General features: G+C 48.1%; 1 protein-coding gene across 1 annotated transcript in view; it reads left to right on the forward strand.

Annotated features, from left to right (window-relative positions):
* Positions 1–4261: 4261 nt before the first annotated feature.
* The window catches only part of NHSL3 (NHS like 3), a 336808-nt gene continuing 317046 nt past the window's right edge, over positions 4262–24023 (forward strand). Inside the window, exon 1 of the mRNA XM_078680739.1 lies at positions 4262–6281. Within this exon, the coding sequence (XP_078536865.1) occupies positions 6053–6281 (229 nt within the window). The 5' untranslated portion in view covers positions 4262–6052. The remainder of the gene's footprint in view (positions 6282–24023) is intronic.

The following is a 24023-nucleotide window of genomic DNA, read 5'->3' on the forward strand; positions in this document are numbered from 1 at the left end:
GCGTTTTCAGCAAGTGCATTTCTATGTGCTTCATAGGGCCTATTTAACTCCAGAGAAATTACAGCGGTACTTCCAGGTGCCGGATGCTCGATGCCCACGGTGTTCGTCTCTGGGAGCGGACATGGATCATTTGTTTTGGAAGTGCCCGCAATTGGGGACCTATTGGGCGGAGGTAGGGGGACTTCTGAATGCAGTAACAGATAGGGAGGTGGAATTCGACATGGCGGCGTGCCTGCTGCTCTGGTTCCCGCACACTAAACGCACCAAGGTGACGAGCAAGTTCCTTGATCTGGGTCTGATATTGGCGCAGAGGGAGATATCGTGGCATTGGAAGTCCAGGGGGGGGGCCCTCGCTGCGTAGATGGAAGAATGAATTGCTGCGGTGATCTGCCTGTGAGAGTGTGCTCCGGATGCGGCAGGCTGTTAAGATGGGGAATGAGAAAGTTTTGGAAGCGGCGCGTGCATGGGAGCTAGTGGTGCAGGCCTTGCGTGATTCTTTTGTGGACGACGAGGATGGGGAGAACTAAACCGGTGGACACCACGGGGCGAACACAGAAGTGCTATCTTCCGCACTGTGGTGGTTCCATCTAACTCGACAGGACGAGGCGTACGCCCAGCAGTTGCCAGGGGGGGGGGGGCTTTGGGGGGTTCTGGTTCATGAGGGTTCGGGGTGGGACGGAAGCCACTGGATGGTAGCCGCCTGGGTGCTTTGACTCTACTAGGATGGTTAGTACGGGTGGAGTATGAAAGGGCTGGAGGGAGTAGCCAGGCGGGACAGACCGATAGCACCTAGGGCAGGCCCCGATATGAGCAGTGTCATTGTTTACCTCTGGGATGGCTGACGGAGATGTTGTTGTGGGGGGGGGGATAAAAGCAGATACGTACAACGACTTTACGACCATGGTCCCCGTGGGACGTGCACCGTGCTTTTCCTATTAAATGTAATGATATGCCGCCCGGCCCCCGGGATGCGGGCTGAATGGCTGTGTATGGTTTGGACTTCTTAGTGGATGGGGGGATGTCACGAGTGCACTGGTTGATTGTTTGTATCCTGTGGTTTCTAATTTTGCAATAAAAATATATTTAAAAAAAAAAAAAAATCATTTACTATGCTTTAAAAACTAATACAATTGAATATATAATGAAAAATGTGTCGTTGAATGCATCATTTTTGCAATTTTCCCCCAAACTTTCTTGGGGGAAGAACAACCCCCTCTTGGATTCCCTGATCTTCAAAGTCTAGCATGGATCTGGCCCTCGGCGACCGGCTTTGGACACTCCGCTTCTGATGCTTATACTCGTGGGTGCGGTCGTCCATTTTAGCACCCACCCACCACCTCTTGTGCATCCCCTCATTCTAAACACACAAGATGATGGACGGAATGTTGCACAATGGCAAAACACTCACCCCCAGTGACAGATCTGGGTTTAATCTATCGTTATTTTTCTCACCACGCCCCCCCAGTACAGACATGGCCATATGCAAATCAGTCTTGACCCTGTGCCTCATGGGAACAGTCCAGACCGAACTGCCAAGCCATGTCTTCCCTGGACCGGAAACAAGCATCCTAGGACGGATTTCTGGCTATCAGCCGTCTTCAGCCAGGATAGCTTGACTCCAGTGGCTTAGTGAGCACAGGACCCACGTCTGGGCATTCCCTTCCCACATAGGGTGAACAGCAAAACGCACAAGATGATGGATGGAATGTTGCACAATGGCAAAACACTCACCCCCAGTCACAGATCTGGGTTGAATCCATCGTTATTTTGTCACCACGCCACCCCAGTTCAGACATGGCCATATGCAAATCAGTCTTGAAACTGTGCCTCATGGGAACAGTCCAGACCGAACTGCCAAGCCATGTCTTCCCGGGACCGGAATCAAGCATCCTAGGACCAGTTTCTGGCTATCAGCCATCTTCAGCCAGGATAGCTTGACACCAGTGGCTTAGTGAGCAGGGGACCCACTTCTGGGCATACGCTTCCCACATAGGGTGAACAGCAAAACACACAAGATGATAGACGGAATGTTGCACAATGGCAAAACACTCACCCCCAGTCACAGATCCGGGTTGAATCCATCGTTATTTTGCTCACCACGCCACCCCAGTTCAGACATGGCCATATGCAAATCAGTCTTGTGCCTCATGGGAACAGTCCAGACCGAACTTCCAAGCCATGTCTTCCCCGGACCTGAATCAAGCACCCTAGGACCGGTTTCTGACTATCAGCCATGATAGCTTGACTCCAGAGGCTTAGTGAGCACGGGACCCACGTCTGGCATACCCTTCCCATATAGGGTGAACAGCAAAACACACAAGATGATGGACGGAATGTTGCACAATGGCAAAACACTCACCCCCAGTCACAGATCTGGGTTGAATCCATCGTTATTTTGCTCACCACGCCACCCCAGTTCAGACATGGCCATATGCAAATCAGTCTTGACCCTGTGCCTCATGGGAACAGTCCAGACCGAACTGCCAAGCCATGTCTTTCCTGGACCGGAATCAAGCATCCTAGGACCGGTTTCTGGCGATCAGACGTCTTCAGCCAGGATAGCTTGACTCCAGTGGCTTAGTGAGCACGAGACCCACGTCTGGGTATACCCTTCCCATATAGGGTAAACAGCAAAACACACAAGATGATGGACGGAATGTTGCACAATGGCAAAACACTCACCCCCAGTCACAGATCCGGGTTGAATCCATCGTTATTTTGCTCACCACGCCACCCCAGTTCAGACATGGCCATATGCAAATCAGTCTTGTGCCTCATGGGAACAGTCCAGACCGAACTGCCAAGCCATGTCTTCCCTGGACCGGAATCAAGCATCCTAGGACCGGTTTCTGGCTATCAGCCTTCTTCAGCCAGGATAGGTTGACTCCAGTGGCTTAGTGAGCACGGGACCCACGTCTGGGCATACCCTTCCCATATAGGGTGAACAGCAAAACACACAAGATGATGGACGGAATGTTGCACAATGGCAAAACACTCACCCCCAGTCACAGATCTGGGTTGAATCCATCGTTATTTTGCGCACCACGCCACCCCAGTTCAGACATGGCCATATGCAAATCAGTCTTGACCCTGTGCCTCATGGGAACAGTCCAGACCGAACTGCCAAGCCATGTCTTCCCTGGACCGGAATCAAGCATCCTAGGACCTGTTTCTGGCTATCAGACGTCTTCAGCCAGGATAGCTTGACTCCAGTGGCTTAGTGAGCACGAGAGCCACGTCTGGGCATACCCTTCCCATATAGGGTGAACAGCAAAACACACAAGATGATGGACGGAGTGTTGCACAATGGCAAAACACTCACCCCCAGTCACAGATCTGGTTTGAATCCATCGTTATTTTGCTCACCACGCCACCCCAGTTCAGACATGGCCATATGCAAATCAGTCTTGACCCTGTGCCTCATGGGAACAGTCCAGACCGAACTGCCAAGCCATGTCTTCCCGGGACCGGAATCAAGCATCCTAGGACCAGTTTCTGGCTATCAGCCATCTTCAGCCAGGATAGCTTGACACCAGTGGCTTAGTGAGCAGGGGACCCACGTCTGGGCATACGCTTCCCACATAGGGTGAACAGCAAAACACACAAGATGATAGACGGAATGTTGCACAATGGCAAAAACACTCACCCCCAGTCACAGATCGAAATCTGTGACTGGGGGTGAGTGTTTTTGCCATTGTGCAACATTCCGTCCATCATCTTGTGTGTTTTGCCGTTCTCTCATTCTAAACAATTCCCCAAAAAATGCTCCCAAGTCCCTCTGCGCAGCCTATAGATTGCTATGTGCAGCATCGCTCCTTCTCCTAAAACAAATAGAAGGACGTTTGCGCTGCTGTCAGTGTTGTCTTCCTGTGAGGGATCATTAATTGACCTGTTGTTCTGGTTCCTCTCATAATGGGGAGGCTCGGGCCGGCCAGGAGGCGGGAGAGACTGCGGCTGCTAAGGGTGGGCACGGGGGCGAGGCCCGGCTCATTGTTGCCTGCCCCGGTGGGCACAGCCACAGGTCTCCCGCGGGCCGAACACCAGTTCTTCCCACAGCGGCACGGCCCTCCCACTGGGCGGAGGGGCGCGGCCTCCTCACCTTCGCAGCACGCACCTTCCCCTCGGGGCGGGATTGGGCTCTCTCGCGGGCCGCACCCTGAACCTTGCCCACCTCCACCTGCACTGGGCGCCGCTCCAGAATGTGCGTGGCCCGTCTTTAAAAGGGCGGTGCCTGTCACGCCCCTCCCTCCGGGGCGGGCCCGCCGCTGCCCCAGCCCCGTGGGCGGACCCCAGGCAGACCTCTCCCTCCGGTGGGCTCCTGCTCCTGCTGCTGCGCACCGCCCCCCTCACCTGCACGGCGCGGCCTCTCCCGGCGGGCGGGCCTGACTGGGAATGCGGAAGAGGCTCCGGGGGAGGCGGGGAGGCCGGCTGGGGGCTGAGCCTGAGCCGCCAGTGACTCACGAGAGCTCCGGCGGAGGCACCAGGCACCGGCCCTGCATCCAGCGAGCGGCCCCGGGGGAGACGGGAGGCTGGGAGGCCGGGGGAGCAGTGGGGGTCCGGAGTACCTGTCACCCCTCCAAGGGCTTCACCCCATTCTTGAGCATCGCATCCCGCGTGAGGATCCCGCCCGCCCCCGAGGTGTTCACCCTCTGACGATGTCATGCCGTTCCTGTGAGGATCCCTCCCGGTGCCTACCTGAATGTCTCCCTAATTCTGCGACTATCTCTCCAGTGCCTGAGAGCCGGTTTCCATATGCCGTCCTTGCATTACACAGCCCGGTGTGCCTTCTCGTGACGTTTTTGACCTCTTCGTGGACGGTAAATCCATCTGCGTTGGCAATCTCGACATATTCCTGATGAAATGACATTACCAATTGATTCTGCAGGGATTTTTTCCTAAACTATTCCTGGTGGATTTTATCACAATCTAGTATTCTGGGATTCATTTCACACCATATTTCTATGAGGAGTTTGTCGCAATTTATTGTTGTTTGCTTGTATATTCTGGACGTTTCTTGCCTTGGACTACTGTGGATGTTTGCAATGGATTCCTTCGTGCTGTGGGATCACAGGGGAGAGCTAAAGAACTGACTCGATGCCCAGACTCGCAACAGTGGGAACATAACAGAGAAAACAAGCAATCAGGCTAGGAATTCACCGCAGGATCCCCTTCTGGGGCCGTCCTTGTATGGGCACCACTCTTGACATATTCTGGTCCAGAATTCCCTGCAGGACGAACCGAATCCTGACCCCTTTCTCCCTTTTACTCACATTTACTCCTAAATTTCATCCTCCGTCCAGACCATCTCATGCCATAGCCCTCTCTAAGCCCTCTGAGATCAGACTGTCCAAAATCCCAACCCTCCTAAAGGCCAGAACACACTCCACACACATTCCTAATCTGGACTCACACGTGTCTCATCCTAAATCAGAAACCTGTTCAAGACCCCTTGCCAGATTCATTCCATTGTAAATAAGAACCTCCTGTAGACCTTTCTTGTTCAAAATTACCCTCAGACCACCCACTGCCTTAAAACACTTCCAGACAAATCTGGTCTAGAATCCACCCCACTTTATTGTGACCCCAAACAATTTCCGGACCCGTCTTTATTGCTCCTGTCTTATTTTCTTCCGGAAGCAATCCATGAATCTTTGTGGCCGATCATCGTTTCCAGGTCCATAAGTAATAACTACAAATTAAGCTCACATCCTGATTCAGAGCACACGCCTCAACTCACTGATTGTAATTCAAGTGCCTCTTCCAAGACTGTAATTCCAGCCAACAGTAGAGTTCTTCTTCCAACTTTTCTTCCCTTGCTATAGACAATCCGTTTTTTACTTGGGGTTGTTTTAGTAGCTCCTGCCTGTCATGTTCGCATAGGTTCTGGCTGCTAGATGTAAGTCTCGATATTGCCCGACCTTGCCCACTTTCTTGTGTTAACATTGTTTCTCTCTGACCCTTGCTGCCCTGTGCCAGAATGGCACACACTTCATCCATATTCCCATGAGCCAGTCATTTGTTTTCTCCTAGGCTGAATTAACTGATTCTATCCATGTCGGAGCAAAACTCCACAGTGGGCCCCTCAGGGGAGGAATGTGGGAGCTTGTCCTCTGGGGCTGATGTGGATAGGGTTGAGACCCCAGCTCCTAAGAAAAAGAAGACTAGCACCCTTCGTCGAGCCTTCAGTTGGCTCCGAGGCCGCAGGAAGAAGAAGAAGGAAGCAGACGTGACAAAAGCCAAAAAGCAGGAAGAAAAGGCCAAGGCGAAAGCCAAGCATAAAGGTAAGGAACATCTAAATGTCTTTGAATCCTACTCCAGCCAAGAAGTTTATCAAGGGCCCCTTCAGTAATGGCTTTGTCCCAGACAACGAATACATCTAGGATATCAAGAAAATGCATCTTTCGCTGGCCAACAAGCACATCTGGGTTCCCACAATTAGGATTCACACCTCAAGTCAAGAGGTGCCTCCATGGTCTTAAAACAAGGAACCCTCTCATGGTCATCATGTGCCTCCAGGGTCCATCTATGTACCAAGAAGTGCATTTGTTATCACATGGTCTGGGAGAATGGCCTTGGCCTGTAAGATTGGGCCCTTACCAACGGGTTCCTCTAGTATTGAGTTACATGTGACGTTACCTTTTACCAGGAGGTATCTCCAGGCGCTCACAGTAAGATATCCATTCCTGTACCATGGAACACCCCCATGGAGGCAGAATGGAGATCTTACCCTCCATCCTCAAGCGCTCTTTAAGTAGTGACTTGTGTAAAATCATATTACAGGACCTAGTTGTGCTTATTGAGTTCACGGTTCATAAAGTAAAAAGACTGGCCTTCAAAACAGAGGTTAACAATGTGGTTGGGTCTCCAGTTCTATTTGGTCTTTTTGTGGTAGTGCTTCCCCATAATGTTCTAGGTTTTTATGGAGAACAGTAATAAAAGACCATTGTTTTATACAGCCTTAACCTGGGGCATATTCTCCATCCAGATCTTGGCGGAATGATTAGTGGGTTGGGGAGACTGCTCCAGAAACCTTCACCTTGACGGTGCCGCCACAGCCAGATTCTGGTTATTACCCTTAAGTGTTTTCTGGGTCTAATTCTAGAGACTGTTGTGAGATTTCACGGGCCCTAATTCCTAGGCTACATATGAGGTTCTACCGCCCGCTTCATGATTATTTTAAAGGTCTCCTTTGCCAAAGCATTTTGTACTTGACCAGAGTATCCAAGCATTCCCACTACAGTGCTTCATAACCAGAGTATTCCGGCTGCTACTAAAATCTATACCAGTGCTCTTGTAACTCAAAACTGCATGATTTTTTAAGGTACTAAAGGCCCTGGACCTGCTAAACACTGAAGTTGCCAACCGTACACTTCACCACTTAAGAAGAGTAGTCGAGGCAGCTACTGCTTGTGCTGACACACTAAGACTAGGTTACACTGACTGTTCTGGCCATTGATCCCTATAGGGAACCTATAAATGGTGGTTCAATTTCTCCCTTTTTGTTCCTCCCCTACAATGAGTTCAGAGCAAAAGAGGCCAGGGTGGAACTAATCTCCATAAATGCTCGGCTGTGGCAACATTGTCCTTCAAGTAAACCTCCGGCCCTGTGCCTAGCTATTTGGGCTCCTTCTGTTTCTCGGCCTCAAAGGAGGAGGAAGTGTGCCCCAACCCTTCTTGATCCACTTTTTTTGATAATTGAAAAATGTGGTCCATTAAACTCTGGCCTGTTTCCAGACTACCTCGCTTCTGCAAATGTAGGACACAAAGGGGTTCCAAGTAACTTGGTCTCATTGATAACAGAGAGATGAGTGCTATGAAGATTAGTCCCAGACAATGCTAATAGTTTGGGGTCTACAGGGGTTGGACGATTTTCCTACAGATCACCACAAACCAGAAAGGCATAGTTGCCATGTACAAGTGTGAGTGGAAAAAGACCTGTTCAACAGTAACAGAAATTGTCAACAATGTTTTGCTGCATCTCCAAATGTCATACATTGATGCAATCTTATATAATGCAGTTGAAGCGCAGGGCGCTGATGACCTCTACCAGATAAAGATGACAAATGAACGAGTCCTGTAATTGGCTGTTGTAAAGGCCAACGCCCAGGCTATGCTTGCTATACATTGTTTGCTTTGGGAATAAGACTTACCGGCCCTCCCCTGTATCTGGGAAGTTCGTTTAGAGAGTTGCCAAAGGGTGATATATGGCTCACCCAGCAGCTGAAATGGTCATCTGTTCCATGATCTACCCACATTACCAGGCTCTGAATCTCTTCTGATGGAGTTCAAGAAGCTTCTGCTTGGGCTCAGATCAGCACCCAAAGTTTTCTACTAAGTAATGCTAGTAGTTGAGCGCATGGCACGCAAGCCTTTTTTTTGCCCCATTTCCACAATTCTATATAATCTGGAATTTGGTCTTCATTTTGAACGTGGGTCTTTGGGGAAATGTAAATAAGACATCCATGGTTCCTGGTCAGACCCTCTAGTTGTCCTGGTGCTTTTCGCGGGATTGGATTTGGGCCGCTGAAGTGCATTTAAACACTGAAGGACATGGTGGCCTACTTCTAACGGACAAACAGCTCATTGTTGTGGTAATTTCAGATGCTCCTGGTTCTGATTTCATGCTTAGTGTGGTGCGAGTTGCCAGGTCGCATTTACAATAAACTTCTTGCCATCTTTCTAATACATTCCATTGGAGTCTTCTGTAGCAACATGTAAAGCCTTACTTACTGGGCCTTACTTGCCATCTTGATGAGCCTAATGTAATCATGGCAACAGCCTGCTTAGAATATGGTTGGGTTTCAGCCACAATTCTCTGAAGAGCAGCGGTCTCCAGTCTTAACGTAACAGGGGTGACGTCGCATCTGTGCTTTCATACTGAATGAAGACTATTATTTCTTCACTAATGACCACGTAAATGCTTTTATGCAAAGACCACCCATGTATGTATATATTTTATGTAAGCATGCAAGGAGCTCTTACAAACTTGTCATAAACATGTGATCCTAGGTTGCCAACAAAGAAAAATTGTACGTGATGTTGACCCGTATTGCAGCTGGCTTTATGAGTGCCAGTGTGCCTTACGAGTGGTTTCTCCAGGGGTGATCTTTGTCAGTCCATCATCAATGAAAATGCTCTTGTACCACCTTGTGGAAGTAGTGACTCCATGCACCGGGGGATGCTCTTCAGCTAGCAGGGTTTTTTGTTTACACTTTCTTTTCCCGCTCACTTCTATACTGGGTGTATAACGTAGTTAACAAGATTGGCTAAAGTGTCTCTGTAGCACAACTCTAGTGGGAGAGGTGTGGCGCCGCAGACAGGGCGACTGACGCTGGACGCTGGGGATCACAGTTCGATCCCTGGCTCCGGCGGCAGGGGTCTGCCCAACACCATGTGACTCTGGGCAATAGCTCGCTTAATCTTCTCAACGGCCTCCAGCGCCGATATATCCCTTTGGGGATGATTTGTGCGCTATACAAGTACTGGATTTACATTTAGTGGCCGTGTCTTGACCATACCGGATTTGATTCTCTGATCTAGCCCTTTTTCGAGATCCCTCTTAGACATTTAGTTCTGAGTTCATTTTGCCCTGTGATGATTTGTAGACCAGGCTCTCTTCTAGTTAATGACTTCCTTCTGCTGCAGGATACCCCATTGGGGCTAAGATGACCCTTTACAAATACATATAACATATCCTAACAGTAGGCCATGCAGTTATCTCAACGGCAACTTCTTGATAGTGATGACTGCTTTACCCTGATGCATCTCCAAGAGGAAAGGCTGACGGAGCAACCCAGAAGCGACACAGGCAAAAAGAAGTAGGACCGCATACTGCCAGCAAATCAGCCTCATCAGTGCACGCTGTATTCTTTGTAACTTGAGTGTGGTTCTCCACATCATACAAACTCGTTAAGCAAAATACTGCACCTCCAAAGGAAATCAAGCATTGGCAAAGCCAGTAGGTCTCACCTATGAGAGCGGTTGGCTTTGGAAAATGTTTTGTAGCCATGCTGTACGGCAGTGCGAATATGACTCGTTACAACGTGAGTCATCACAACGCTTGCCATTACAACGCGGTCATTACAACGACCGCGTTGAAACCACGCAAAGCCATTACTACGCAAGTCATTACATCGACTTGCAGAAGATGGCGCGCTGACATTAGAAATGTATAATTTACTATTCTAACTCCAGCCTACGTAACAGTAGGGAAGGTGTTGGAATAGTAAACTATACTATTTCTAATGTTAGCAAGCCGTCTACTGCAAGTTGATGTAATGACTTGCGTAGTAATGGAATTGCGTGGTAACAACGCGGTCGTTGTAACGACCGAGTTGTAATGGCATCGCGATGTGATGCCCTCGTTGTTAAGGTTGCTTCCCCGGCAGTGCAGATGCTTTCCAGTGTGTCTTAAACTAATTCGAAAAAATGCTATAACATAGCCAGGGCTAATGCGCTTCTTTTGTTTATTTTTTTTGTTTTTAAGTGCATTAGCGTTGGATGCATAACAGTCATTTTTCTATTAGTTTTAGCTATGCTGTTATACAGCAAGGCTATAAATCATTGTCCAGGTCGGCAATGCCTGTACAGCATGAACAAAAAGAACTATAGTCTTTGCCAGTGCTTAGTAGGTCTCAGCACAACACCCCTGTTATTCTGAGCAAATCCGTTAATATCCCAATAGGTAAAAAAAAAATATGACATTTGGCAAAACAAATCCTATCACGTAAAGAAAGCAATTGCGCCCGTGTAAATGTCATACTGAAAATACATTTTGGAAGCAGATAACATCTGTTGTCACAATAAATACCCATTTCAAAGGAGAAAAGGGCGTCTTTGAAGTGTGTGGCATACTAACGGCAAGATTTCAACAAGGATGACGGAGAAGAAGAAAAAAATAAAAGTAGGTACTCAATCACAGCACGATCAAGGGAAGGACAGCAATCAGTACTTGGTCCAAGCTCCAGCCGAAAGAAGAGGAAGTAAACTAGCTTGCACGGGCCAATTAGAAAACAGCAAATAAGACTGACAATGAAGCCAGAAAATGTTAAGAAACGGGTGGGTTGCAAGCCCTGTGTTGTATACAATATCTCTCATATATGAGAGCGCATGCACTGTCGCGTGAGGGACCTAATGAACAACCCAGGTGACTTAAGTCCTGAAGACTGGAAGGAACCACCTAGGGCTCAAATGTACCCTGCAGTCTGCATAGGATGATCTCAGGTGTCAAGACTTCTCTCTCTCTAGACATCGCTGGCTTTTAAATGGTGGCACTAGAAGAGAAAAGTGGTGTATTTCAGTATTGTACTAAATGACATTTCTCTTTAATGGACCAATACAGTGTCTCAAAGGATCTGGGAGGAGGTGTGTTTCCTACTCCTGCATACCTGGATTTCCAGGAGAGGAACTGGTGGAAACATTGTTAGTGTGATGATTGCAGCAGCACTTCAGGCGTTCTATTAGAGCGTATGTTCGTACCAATTTCCAGTTTTCAAGAAATTCTTTCCTAGAAAAGATCTAAATAAGTCAGCGTTGTCCAACTGAGTTTGAAGTATTCGACTTATGGGTTTTATCTACTCTCATAAACCTTATATGTTGGTCCAAGAGGCCATCTTCTGTTCTATTATGATGACTGGTTGTAAACCATTTAATGCAGTCCTGGGGCAGCCTAAACACTGTGAATGTAAGGCAGGTAGAGATCCGAAGAGCGGGAAAGAGCATTGCCAATAGAACATGTTTTTTTTATTTTTTTTTTGTGCATAATTCTTGTACAGTTCCGGCTGGTGGGATTGTGGTTAATTAATGGGTAGCCAACATGGACTTCATTTAAGGGTTGCAGCTGCGACCTCTGGTTTGCCCCTTTCGATGCTTGCCATTGAATTTGTCACCCCTGGCCTCAGAGAAGACAAAATCAGTGCCTGGCACACAGCGGCAGCTCTTCCTTATGGACTTCGGTTGGTGCTTCACTTTCCTGGTATTCTGACATTTTTTTAATTACACAAATAGGCTATGGTGAATAAAAATATTCACTATTCGTGTAATAAAATATGGAGTACAAATAGCTGGAATATGACATGATCTGGCAGCTAACATAAGTAAAAAATGCTTTTAAATGTATGTTGTATGCACGCTTGCAGGTGAGTGTGTTTATGTGCAAGAGTGTGTGTGTGTGTGTGTGTGTGTGTGTGTGTGTCTGTCTGTCTGTCTGTCTCTCAAATGTTAGGTCAAAAAGGACATGTCGTCACTTTTGCTACCCCAGGCATTTTGGTGAAGTGACACTGATGGTAGCCCAACTGCTTGGCTGACAGGAAGGTATGTACCGAAGAGGCAAAGCATGGGCAGAAGAAGCATGGGCAGAAGAAGCATGGGCAGAAGAAGCATGGGCAGGGCCACTGATGGTAAATGTAGGGAGTAGAAGTGAGTAGGAGCTAGAAATGAAGGGGACTGGTAGGCATTGCCTGTGAGCAGACTCGAGTGACAGTAAGTAAAGCCTGGTGGTGAGAGATACTCATGGAAAGGGGCATCTGGTGGCCTAATGTATGATTTAATTATCGTGTTAGTCTTTAAGGGGGATCCTAGGACGAGGAAAGCCCGGTGACAAGTCTCCAGGCCTCAACCAGATTCATTATCGATACATTCACCTGCCGGCCCGCGCACTGAAGAAGGCCAGGACTGGTGACTCAGTGGACTAATGCGTCCACTGCAGTGGACTGTGTTTACCTCATGGTCACAGGTTCAAATCCCAGCGGGCCACTCAACCTTTCATTCATCTCCGGTTGATAAAATGAGTACCATTGAGTTGGGTAACAATAAACATCTGTTATTCAGCATCAAGATGCCTACAGGTGAATGTGCGCTTTTACAAATACACGTTATGTTATAATAATAATGAAGCGTTGTTTTCATTGATACTCTGTACCAAGATACTGCGATTTGGATGTTAGTTCCGATGCTGATGCCTTTGTTTGCTCAGACCATGCTGAAGAGCGCCCTTTGTAAGGCTGATACTACAGAGAGTAGCACCGACTCTGTAGTTTGTTCTGTTGCGGAAGAAAGACCGGGTTGGAGCAGAAGTTAAGTAGAAGCTATTCACCATAGTAACTCTGGTACTGTTAGTGCAAAGCTGCATATTATTAAAATGTACCCGAATTCAAACATCTGTAGGTTATCATGTTACTTTAAGAAGCTGGGAGCCCAATCTTTGGTCAACAGGAGGGAATGAGAAGCTGGCACAAAGCACAGGGTTAGAAAAACCTGCTCTTCTTTTTGGTGTCTATAGTCTAAGGGAAAACAACGAGTATTTATGTAACTCCTTGGGTTCGAGCACAAATAAGACAGTGTGCTTGTAAAAAATGGATGGGTGCTCTGATTGGCAGCAACTTGACTAAGACAGATGTTAGTAATACAAATTTGCTTTCCCAGTTTCACAATGTATTGTTTGGATACTTGTATGGACCAATCGCTGTACAGCCGCTCGTTTTGCAATCTGTATCATCAGGGAATGTTTAAAACTGTGCAAAAGAAGCACAAGCAAGGTGACAGCAATATTATTTAACAGAAAAATATTACAGAATACTCGCAGATCGGTTTCGGTAGACATAACAAAAAGTGAAAACAGTAGCTCCTATCTAAGAGCATTGCTGTCCCTAAACTCAGCTGGATACACTTCATTAGCAAGACTCTTTAGAAGGCCCCTGTCAAACTAGCTACACTGTAGTCACCCTTACTTAAATTTTTATTTTATTTATCATAGCAGCAGACAAAACAATACAGGGCAGCAAGCCCTGAGCATACACAAGTGATAACAGTTGCAGCCTAAAGTGCAGGCAAATAGATATACCAGAAGCAACAGCGCGTTTGCAGGCATGGCCAGTATAGGCTTACAGATGAGCAACCGTATACAGCAGTCGGTGCAGTGGTTTCATTCTCATAAGAAAGTGGCCTATTGCCTGAGGCCAAACACCAGTAGAGCGTCATAAGTAGCAGTTGGGCAACACACCCCATGTCCAGCATTAAGGGTGGACAAGCACGTCCCCAGTGGCTCCCAAAAGTCTCTAGGCCACGCAACACTGGGGAGGGTAGTAGCATCATTTTCAGATCATTCTTCACATAGTCATGTCTTTGAGCCAGTCCTGAAAACGAGGCGCACTCCGGCTGCCCCACATCATGGCGACCCTGCGTTTGATCAGTAATATCACTGTTGAAGTTATTTCAGGAAAGTCCTTAGGGATGTTTTTAACATGACGGAGAGGAAGAGTGTCGGGGATGAGCCGGAATTCATAATTCCTCATAGTCTATACTACTGTCATGACTTTGCCCCAGAATATGGCAACTCCCGGGCACCTCCATGCCAGATGGAGGAAATCTGCCCCCCATACACCACATCGTTTACACCTAGTGTCTTCTGTACGATCATACTTAGCAAGGATTGTCGGGTTAGGTGTGCCATCTGCAGGAATTTATAATGTATTACCTGTATCAACCATTAGGGGTGACTTTTCTAGTTTGTCAACAACAATACTTTCACATCATGTCGGTAACCACTACACCCAATTCAGTTGACCACATATCCATGTTCGCGGGAGGTCGTCCCTTCTATCGGATCCATGAATGTGGTGTACAATCAGGTGATGGTCATAATTGGAGGAGGTGTGGGCCGTAGGATGGACAATACAGACTACTCTAGCGGCTCTTATGGGAACGTCATATAGAGTTTTGCGCGCTGCATGATATAGCGTGCCATATGTAATAGTATCAATGAGTGTGTTCTCAGCTTCCCCCAAATTTTTCTGATAAGATTTAAATGTATGCTCTATGAATAGGTCACCTAATGTATTCATAGGTTTCTTACTGAGTTGTCATCATTGCAGAGATGTGGTCTATCGGGAGTCTGCCATAATATTTTATGAGTATTGGGGGTAGGCTACAGGGACGCAACACATTTAAGCCAATCTGGACAATGCCCAACCAATGCACCCTACTGTGTGTCTCTCATGTAGGTCTAGCAAATCGGGAGTAGGTGGTCTCTTGTAGGGGGGGTGGGTGTATCTGCCTCTTTTCTAGAGTGACATGCGGTGCGTGTCAACTTTTATGTATCCAGTGATGCATGACCTGCAATTGGGCCACCTGGTAGTACACTCCAAATGGGGTGCTGCAATCCCTTCCCTATTATTTGGCAGTTGTAAACTGCGCCAGGTGGGTATAGGCTGCTTGCCTGCCCAGATTAACCTTATAAATATATTCATCTGGATAAGAAATGTCTTCTTTAATGGAATAGGTATTTTCCGGAACATGTGTAATAACTTCAGCAGCATGCCCATCTTCATCAAGGTTATTCTGCTGCCAGAGATAGTGAATGGCAATTCACCTATCCACCCATGCACTGAGCCCTGCAAAGATATTTCCCATAGTTCTCCCGAAGGATAGTCTGTGGGTCTGTATGGTATAGTATTCCCAGATAGCGGACAAGCCTGTCTGCGACAGCAGTGGATAGGCCAGAGTAGGCTGTGTGGTGGCACCCGTGAGTGGGACGATAAAGGATCTGACTAGTTGATCTGAAGACGCGAACAGCAGCCAAACTGTATAAGTTCATTGATAATGGAGCACAAATTCATCTCAGGGTCATGCCACCAGCAGGGTATCCTCTGCATAAATCAACAACAAAGTATAACGATATTCTAGATTGATTGCGCTGGCTATGGAACTCCTGAAGGACACCGGCCAGAGTTTCCACAGCAAGAAGAAACTGAATTGGGGATAGGGGCAACCCTGTTGTGTTTCTCTGACCTGGCACGCTAAGGATACCCATCCATTTACCCTAACTCCGGCGAGCGAGTCTGAATAGATGAGCTTAACCCACTTTAAGAAAGGCCAGCTGAGGGCAGGCCCATTCTAGCTAACTCCCTGTAGTGCATCAAATTGTAGAATAAACGATCCTCTGTGTCTTAGTTTAAGTAAAGAGATGTATTTCATGCTACACGATAGGGAGCCCACGGCAGGGGTGCTGGCAAAGAAGAGGACCAACAGCAACTGCCGTGGAGGGACAGAACTTGGAATGACAGAATGACCTAGGATTCCATAAATGGAATATGGATATTTAAAGGAACAGGTGATAAATAAATGACATACTACACACCCCTAGCAATAATAGCCATTCAACAGTGTTGAACGCCTTAGCGGCATCCAAAAAGGTGGCCACTACTTTTAGGTCGAGGTCCAATTGATGTGTGAAGCAGGATTGATCCGTTTTGACCAGGCGGGGCATCAAGGGGAGCCGTCTATTAGCCAGTATTTTGGCTGGGATTTTACTATCTACGTTAATACGGAAGAGTGAGCGGTAGAATTCACACCTCTTTGGGGGCTTGTTTTGTTTAAGGAGACTTATAACTATAGCTTCTCTTATGGTCGGTGGGAGCTTTCCTGCTCTATATGCCTCCTCGTAGACCTCCCAAGAGCAAAGAAGCAACATTGCTTGTAGGATTCAGCGGGGAGGCCGTCACTACCAGGAGCACTCCCATTTCTGAGCTGCTTGATCACAGATTTAATCTCCTCTGTCGTTATCAGGTGACTTAAGGTGCATTCCTCGAGCCCCGGCCTTGCTAGAGTTGCACTGTCCAGGTAGTTGTGGATATTAAGTCAAAGTCAAGTCAAATAATCTTTATTCGGATAAAAATATCCATAAAAGCACAATTCATCACCACCAATAGAGAATACAGTGAAGATTTTTAAAACAAATAAATACACATCGTCATCTGGTACAAATATAAAATTACATTAATAAAATCTAAAAGAAGGGATGGATGGGCCTATTAACCCCTTCCACGCTCATGACGAGCTGGGCTCGTCATGGTGTAGCCTCCTCGCACGCTCATGACGAGCCCAGCTCGTCATGAATAATGGAAAATGGAGGATCCCAGCACCGGGGGGGAAACGCATAGCAGCCAAGTGGTTAAAACTCTTTATTATAAAAAATCAACCTGCGATTTGGTAGTGTACAAGTCTTTATAAAGGCAGCAAAGGCATCTATAATTATGGTGGGATCGTTCACAACATGCCCCGCAGGCGTATGTATGCGAGTGATGTGAATCGCAGCCCAGTTTGGTTTAAGTAGAGCAGCTAGTATGTGCCCTGATCTGTCACCATCCCGTATCTCTGGGTTTGTGCATGTTTACTCAAGAATTTCAAAACTGTCGGCCTCCTCCTTGAATTACGTCAATTTAGATTGCATTGGGCGCAAGAGTGCTCCATCACGAGTGGAGTCATAGCGTTGTTCCAGGGCATGCAACTCACATTCTAGTGCATTGTCTGGCTCTGATCAATTTTAGGATCCCATTGCCCTTCATGATACTCTCCTCACGGATGACAGCCTTTCACAGGGTTGCAACTGAGGTCACTGAACCCCTATTTATACATTTGTAGTCTCCAATGGCCTGTCTTATTTCCTCCTTGAATTCAGCATCCAGAAAGTTCTTGAGTTGAAGTCTGACTCCAACTACTAAGCATTTCCAGGGTTAACCCGACCGGGGAGTGGTCGGATAGGGTCCTAGGAGGGCGAACTATCTCCATCGTCCAGCCCATCACATCCCTGGATCCCAGCCAAAAGGCAAAACTCGAGGCAGTTTTGTAATGAGGAATGACAGGCATATTCCTTTTTTGTTAGCTTTTTAGATGCCCAGAGTTCGACCAGGTCAAAATGCTGCATGACACCTAGAAGCACATTCCGAGATCTTGTCTGTCGTATATCTCCGCAGTCAGAGCAGTCTAGTGCTGTATTTAGGATAAGGTTGTGGTAGCCCCCCCCCCATACAATTGTGCGAGTGTCAAACTCTGCATAGTGTTTCAGTACTGTAAGGAAGAAATTGAGATTCTCTGTGTTCGGTCGATACTTATTGATGAGGGTAACATGCTTATAGTTGGCTATTCCCTCTAAAATAATGAATCCATTTTGTTTCTGATGTTTTTGAAAGTGCATTGATTTATGCGTATGCAATATGTTACCCTGCCTCATTTTGATCGAACACCCAACCCCCCAGTCAACCACACACCAGGACCTAACTTCCCAGTGAACACCCAAAACATTTTAACCCGTGCAGCAAAGATTCTGTAACCAAGAAAATAAAGAGATATCAGAACTTATTCACACTGCGGCTTAATGCCAAGGGTGTCCAGAGCAGCAGATAGTGAGACTTTGCACCAAGTAGTCAGCATGAGCATGCAGATAACAATACAACATAGCAACATCTTATACTTTACGGGCTTTGTGGGTGGCAGCAAGCCCAGGGCCATATCATGACTCGTAGTTACAAAGATAAATTCCAAACATTGTTCAAAATTGACGAGAGGGACTGGGTAGACGTGGACTTTCCGTGCGGTGAAGTTATGGTAGTCCATACATGAAGAATGTCATTCAATCTCATCAAGGGACAACCCTGGAGTAGTTCTTATTTCGTGTTGATCTGGTGTCACATGGTGCCATATGTTTCTGAAAGAAAGAGAGGGCTTCCCCAGGGTCTGTATTCAACTGCGTCTTGTCCCTCCAGGTAAATTTGACTTGTGCAGGATAAAGCATGGCCTAGGGGATACCGTGTGCCTGTAATTTCTTCTTGACAGGGAGAAATTTCTTCCGGGCTTCCTACACAGATTGAAATCAGGGGGAAATGAGGGGCACATCCCTTCATAGTGTCTCTTTTGCCTCCCTGGCCAGTCTCAAGAGCTGATCTCTGTTCCTAAAGTGAAAAAAATGTAGCACTGGTGTGCCTTGTGGTTGCACCAGAGCTGGCCTAGGGGGCAATGTGCTCGCTCAATCACAAATGTCTTGGAGAAGCTATTCATGCCAAATCGAGTATGTAGCAAGTTTTAGATGTAATCTTAAGTGCGGCCCATAGCAGTGGATTCCGATATTCCAGTAACTCGAATATTACTCCCCTTTGACCAGACTTCCAGGTCTTCATTTCTGAGCTGGATGTGACGTAGTTCCTCTTGTATCCCTTTCATCATTTTTGATTGTTGTGTACGTTCATCCCCTATATCGGAGATCCTTTGTTGGGCTGCAGCAATACACGTATGCTGCTTGTCATGGTCATCCTTTGTCTTCCATTCTCTGTGTCCTAGTCCATTTTAAGGCTCAACTTCATCTCTAACAGTAGGGATTTAATGTCCACTGGCGGTAGTGAGTTGCCATCCATTGTTCCTCCATGTCAGACAATGCTTAGCTTCGAATGCCAGATGTTTGGCACATTTCTTAGCTTCAAACTCCAGATGTGACTGCCTGCTGTCTGTTTTGCCCATCATGCCTAAGAAGTTGTGGATGAGGCACTCGAATCTCAAAGAGCCAGGATTTGCTGCTCTCCCAGAGCACCGACAGAAGTGTGGTGGGTTTGCGGTCTATACAGGGACTAGCACCAGAGTACTGGTTATAGCCACCCCGTAGTTACCGCAGCCAGGATCTCAGCTATCCATGCACTCTACTCCTGATAAAGCGAGGTAAAAAAGCAGCCATACACACGTAACTACCGACACTGGTAGGGTAACGCTGAGTTCCTGTGATCGGTAAGTCTTTCTGAGAATTTAAGAAGTCAAACACCCAGCTATCCCATGGGATTATGCACTCACAGGAGAGGAGAGTCTGCCTAAACATGCCCCACTTAATCGCCATCACTAGGGGTCTTTCAGTGCGTAGAAATTCTCAGCCCTGTTGCTGGTCACCGCTGCGGCACTCTGCAAGATGGCCCTCTGCCCACAATCGACACTCTTAGGTAGGTCGCAGCTTCCCTTGTAGGACATCAGCCATAACCGGCTGTCACTGGCAGCGCCTCTGCTACAGGCCCAACCTTTCGGGAGTCTCTGTGCGTACCTCTAGCAGGTTAGCGGCCAGGCCAAGCACATCACTGCACACAGCCTTGCAGTTGGGGCACGGTCATGTCCAAACACCCCTCCCCACATCAATTTGCCCAGCCAAGACCCCGCTTAGGACACCGCTCGGGAGGCCATCCTCCAGTTTGCAGCTACCCATCCAGGTGATGAGGCCACTTTCACGTTGACGGATGCTGGAATGAGGAGGACATCGGGTACTTTTCGTAAAACTGATTGTATTGGAGTTTAATGTATGGGAGGGAAAAGGTATTGGGCTTCAGCCGTCTGAGCTTGCTCAGTGTGCCGCCATCTTGATATGCTGCTCAGCCAAGCCCCGCTCCCCCCCACAGTAGTCACTCACAAAGACAAAGTATTGGCCTATACAGAGCACAGCCCATGTAATCTGTGCAGTTATCTGACCCACACACCTCCCCAATATTGAGTTTACTCAGGGCTCGAGTCGGGGTACCACGCGGGTGGACGGCGTCCCCCCCACTTATTTTACCGGGAGCGCCATAACTTGAGCAAATGGAGCCACACATTCACTCTTTGGCCTTCAGAACGCTGCTCATGCGCTGTCTTCTCTGATGCAATCGCATCTAAGGGGTGAGCTGGGGGAGGCAATGAGTCTGATGGTGCAAGCCACCTATCGTGACATCGCTTCCTGTCGTGACGTCAGCGTCCCCCCACTTCTTTTTTTAGGACTTGTGCCCTGAGTGCACTGCCAGGAGTAGTACTGAAAATCTCAGAACAAAGTCCAAAACAAGGCCCTAAAGATAGCAACTAGTGCTTCACAAGAACAGGAGACCTACACAGACGGCTAGGTGTGGAGGTGTTGGGCGGACAACACATGAATGTGAATAAGAAATTCTGTTAAGAGCGCGGATCACAGATAAAACCTACTGATCAAGAAACGTGGTGGAGTAAGTAAAAATGACTCCAACCGTTTCCGTGGTCCATGACAGTACTAACGACCCTGTGAAACAACTCAACTGTGACAAGTTATCACAGATCAACAAAGAACCACAACTGACTAAAAACGTAAGCAGAGAATATGAAGTAAGAAGGCTCAGGCCTCGGTATCCAAAACATCATTGCTATATTAAATCTGGCAGTCAGGAAGACAAAGATGACAAAGAAGTGTATTTGTAGGGCACAACAACCAGACTTTAAATCCTTTTCGGACAAAAATCTTCTATCAAATAGATATGCTCACTGAGCTATCGGGCTGCATTTGATAGACGGCTGTAATGCCAGAAACCGGTCCCCGGAAGCTTGTTTCCTTTCCAGTGAAGAATTGGCTTGGTAGTTTGGTCTGCCCTGTTCCCATGATGCACTGGGCCAGGGACAGACTAATTTGCATATAGCCAGGTTCTGAACTGGGATGGTGCAGTGAGCTAAAAAACGGTGATGGATCAAGCCCTGATCTGTTGACTGGGTAGGAGTGTTCTGATTAACTCAGATACTCTGTCCATCACCACCCCCTTTTTAGGTCGAGCTGACGTTAGCATTCATGCGAAGCATGAATGCTGTCAGCTCGACAACTAATGTGATCCGTTTTTAGGAGAGTGGACACCAAAGTGTTACGAGCGTTTTCAGTGCCGGATTTCACCTCGGGAGCGCGCAGCATTGTCTGCAGTGGCAGTGTCAGTTTCGCTTTTTTATTACTTTCGTTTTTCCCGAGGCTGGCTGAGGCTGGCTTGGAATGAACAGGCTTGCCCCCGCGCATGCGCAGAGTAACTCACAGCCCTTGCTTTTACAGACGCAGGCAGGCAGCCCCCACCCCTCTGCATGCACGCACGCACGCACACACAGGCGAGCGCATGCACACGCAGGCACACACATACAGGCACACAGACACTCGCTCACACACACACCCCCCCCCTCCCCCACAGTCACACGCACGCACACATACATACAAAGCCCGCCCGCCCGCACATGCTTTCCCCGCGCCCCCCCCCTTCCCCGCGCCCCCCCCTTCCCCGCGCCCCCCGCCTCCCCCTTCCCCGCGCCCCCCGCCTCCCCCTTCCCCGCTCAGCAACGCACTCACCGGCTTCCTTCGTGCGGCGGCTCTCCTCAGCTGCAGGGCCCGGCAGCAGGACTCTTCTTACCTCCTTCTGCACCGGGGCGCAGGGTAGGCTCCTGCCTGCTCCGGTGCTCCAAACACGGCGGCTCCGTCCAATCGCGGCTCTTCCGTGGGAGGCGGGGTAGGCTCCCGCCCTCCTACTTCCTGTTTCCTGTTGACGCGCCGGCCTGCCTGACTTCCTGGTCGCAGGCCGGCAGAGTGACGGCAGTGATTTGCGGTATGTATTTAGTTAGTTATTTATGCATTTTTATATAGCGCGGACTTTACCCGAAGGCGGTATTTATTTATTTATTTTTTTGGGACGCTACCTTTTTATTTAGTTTTAAACATTGATGGCTGAATTTTATGGCACTGTACTTCTGAAGTCCCCTCGAGTTTGGTTACAATACTTTCTATCCAAGCCGATAGCGTAAGGCGTTTGGATATGTACTGATCCTGGACCCCATATCTGAACCGAGTCATCACATAATTCATAAACAGATCGAGCACTCGAAATCAAGACACGGCCCTTTTTTACACCCTTTTTAGTTGAAGTCATTTACTTTGTCCATTACCTCATAAACCGGCTTTAATAATGTTACCGCTCTTTAGGGGCTAACATGCAGAAACCCTGCAGCCTTTCGGGGGGATCCTATTCAGCCCAAGCTCATTACATATCTGCGAGGCATGCTTTATACTCAAGAGCCTCGGGGCCTCTTCGCATTCTGCAGGGGGGGCATCATTTTGCGCTCCGCCACAGCAGGCTGCCTCTCTGTGCCCGTTCTGCATTGGCGAAGGCTTGTACCCCAGCTCTCAGGCAATTCACGGGTGCTCGGACAACGGCTTTTTAACTAATTTAAATGATAAGGTTTGCGGCTATCACTTGTTTGTTTAATATTACGGGCATGTGGGTTGTGTGATGCTGCATAAACAGATGCGTTTGGAGTTTATTTACCGATCCGCTATGGAGGGGCTTTTCTTTAATCTGTTGGTGGCTGTTTTTTTTTTTAATTTATATTGCGTCTTCATGTACACATGATGTTTGACTTTTTTGAGCAATTCGTTACGTTGGGCTTTTGTATAATTTGATACTAGCTGTTATTTTATTTATATTGCGTCTCCCGATGCTGTGTTTGCCTGCCCCGCCAGCTCTCCAAGGTTGCTATTTGTTTCTTTCCCATCTGCGTACATCACTTGCGGGATACAGGTAAATCTGCATTCTAGAGTTGCCTTTATTGTTTTGAGGCCGGGCGCAGGGGCTGCTCCGATGTTATCAAGGCTGCTATCCCACTGCTAAGGCGGTGCTGCACTCACTGCCTTGTTTATATTTGTTTTAGTTCCGTGATGCTCCGATCTTTGCCCCTTCCGAGTGGAGCTTCCGAGTGGAGCTTCCGAGTGGAGCTTCCGAGTGGAGCTTCCGAGTGGAGCTTCCGAGTGGAGCTTCAGAGTGGAGCTTCCGAGTGGAGCTTCAGAGTGCAGAGTGGAGCTTCAGAGTGGAGCTTCAGAGTGGAGCTTCAGAGTGGAGCTTCAGAGTGGAGCTTCAGAGTGGAGCTTCAGAGTGGAGCTTCAGAGTGGAGCTTCAGAGTGGAGCTTCAGAGTGGAGCTTCAGAGTGGAGCTTCAGAGTGCAGAGTGAAGCTTCAGAGTGCAGAGTGGAGCTTCAGAGTGCAGAGTGGAGCTTCAGAGTGGAGCTTCAGAGTGGAGCTTCAGAGTGGAGCTTCAGAGTGGAGCTTCAGAGTGGAGCTTCAGAGTGGAGCTTCAGAGTGGAGCTTCAGAGTGGAGCTTCAGAGTGGAGCTTCAGAGTGCAGAGTGGAGCTTCAGAGTGGAGCTTCAGAGTGCAGAGTGGAGCTTCAGAGTGGAGCTTCAGAGTGGAGCTTCAGAGTGGAGCTTCAGAGTGCAGCTTCAGAGTGCAGAGTGGAGCTTCAGAGTGCAAAGTGGAGCTTCAGAGTGCAGAGTGGAGCTTCAGAGTGCAGAGTGGAGCTTCAGAGTGCAGAGTGGAGCTTCAGAGTGCAGAGTGGAGCTTCAGAGTGGAGCTTCAGAGTGCAGAGTGGAGCTTCAGAGTGCAGAGTGGAGCTTCAGAGTGGAGCTTCAGAGTGGAGCTTCAGAGTG

The sequence above is a fragment of the Lissotriton helveticus genome, chromosome 3_1 (genome assembly GCF_964261635.1).
Source record: "Lissotriton helveticus chromosome 3_1, aLisHel1.1, whole genome shotgun sequence".
NCBI lineage: Eukaryota > Metazoa > Chordata > Amphibia > Caudata > Salamandridae > Lissotriton > Lissotriton helveticus.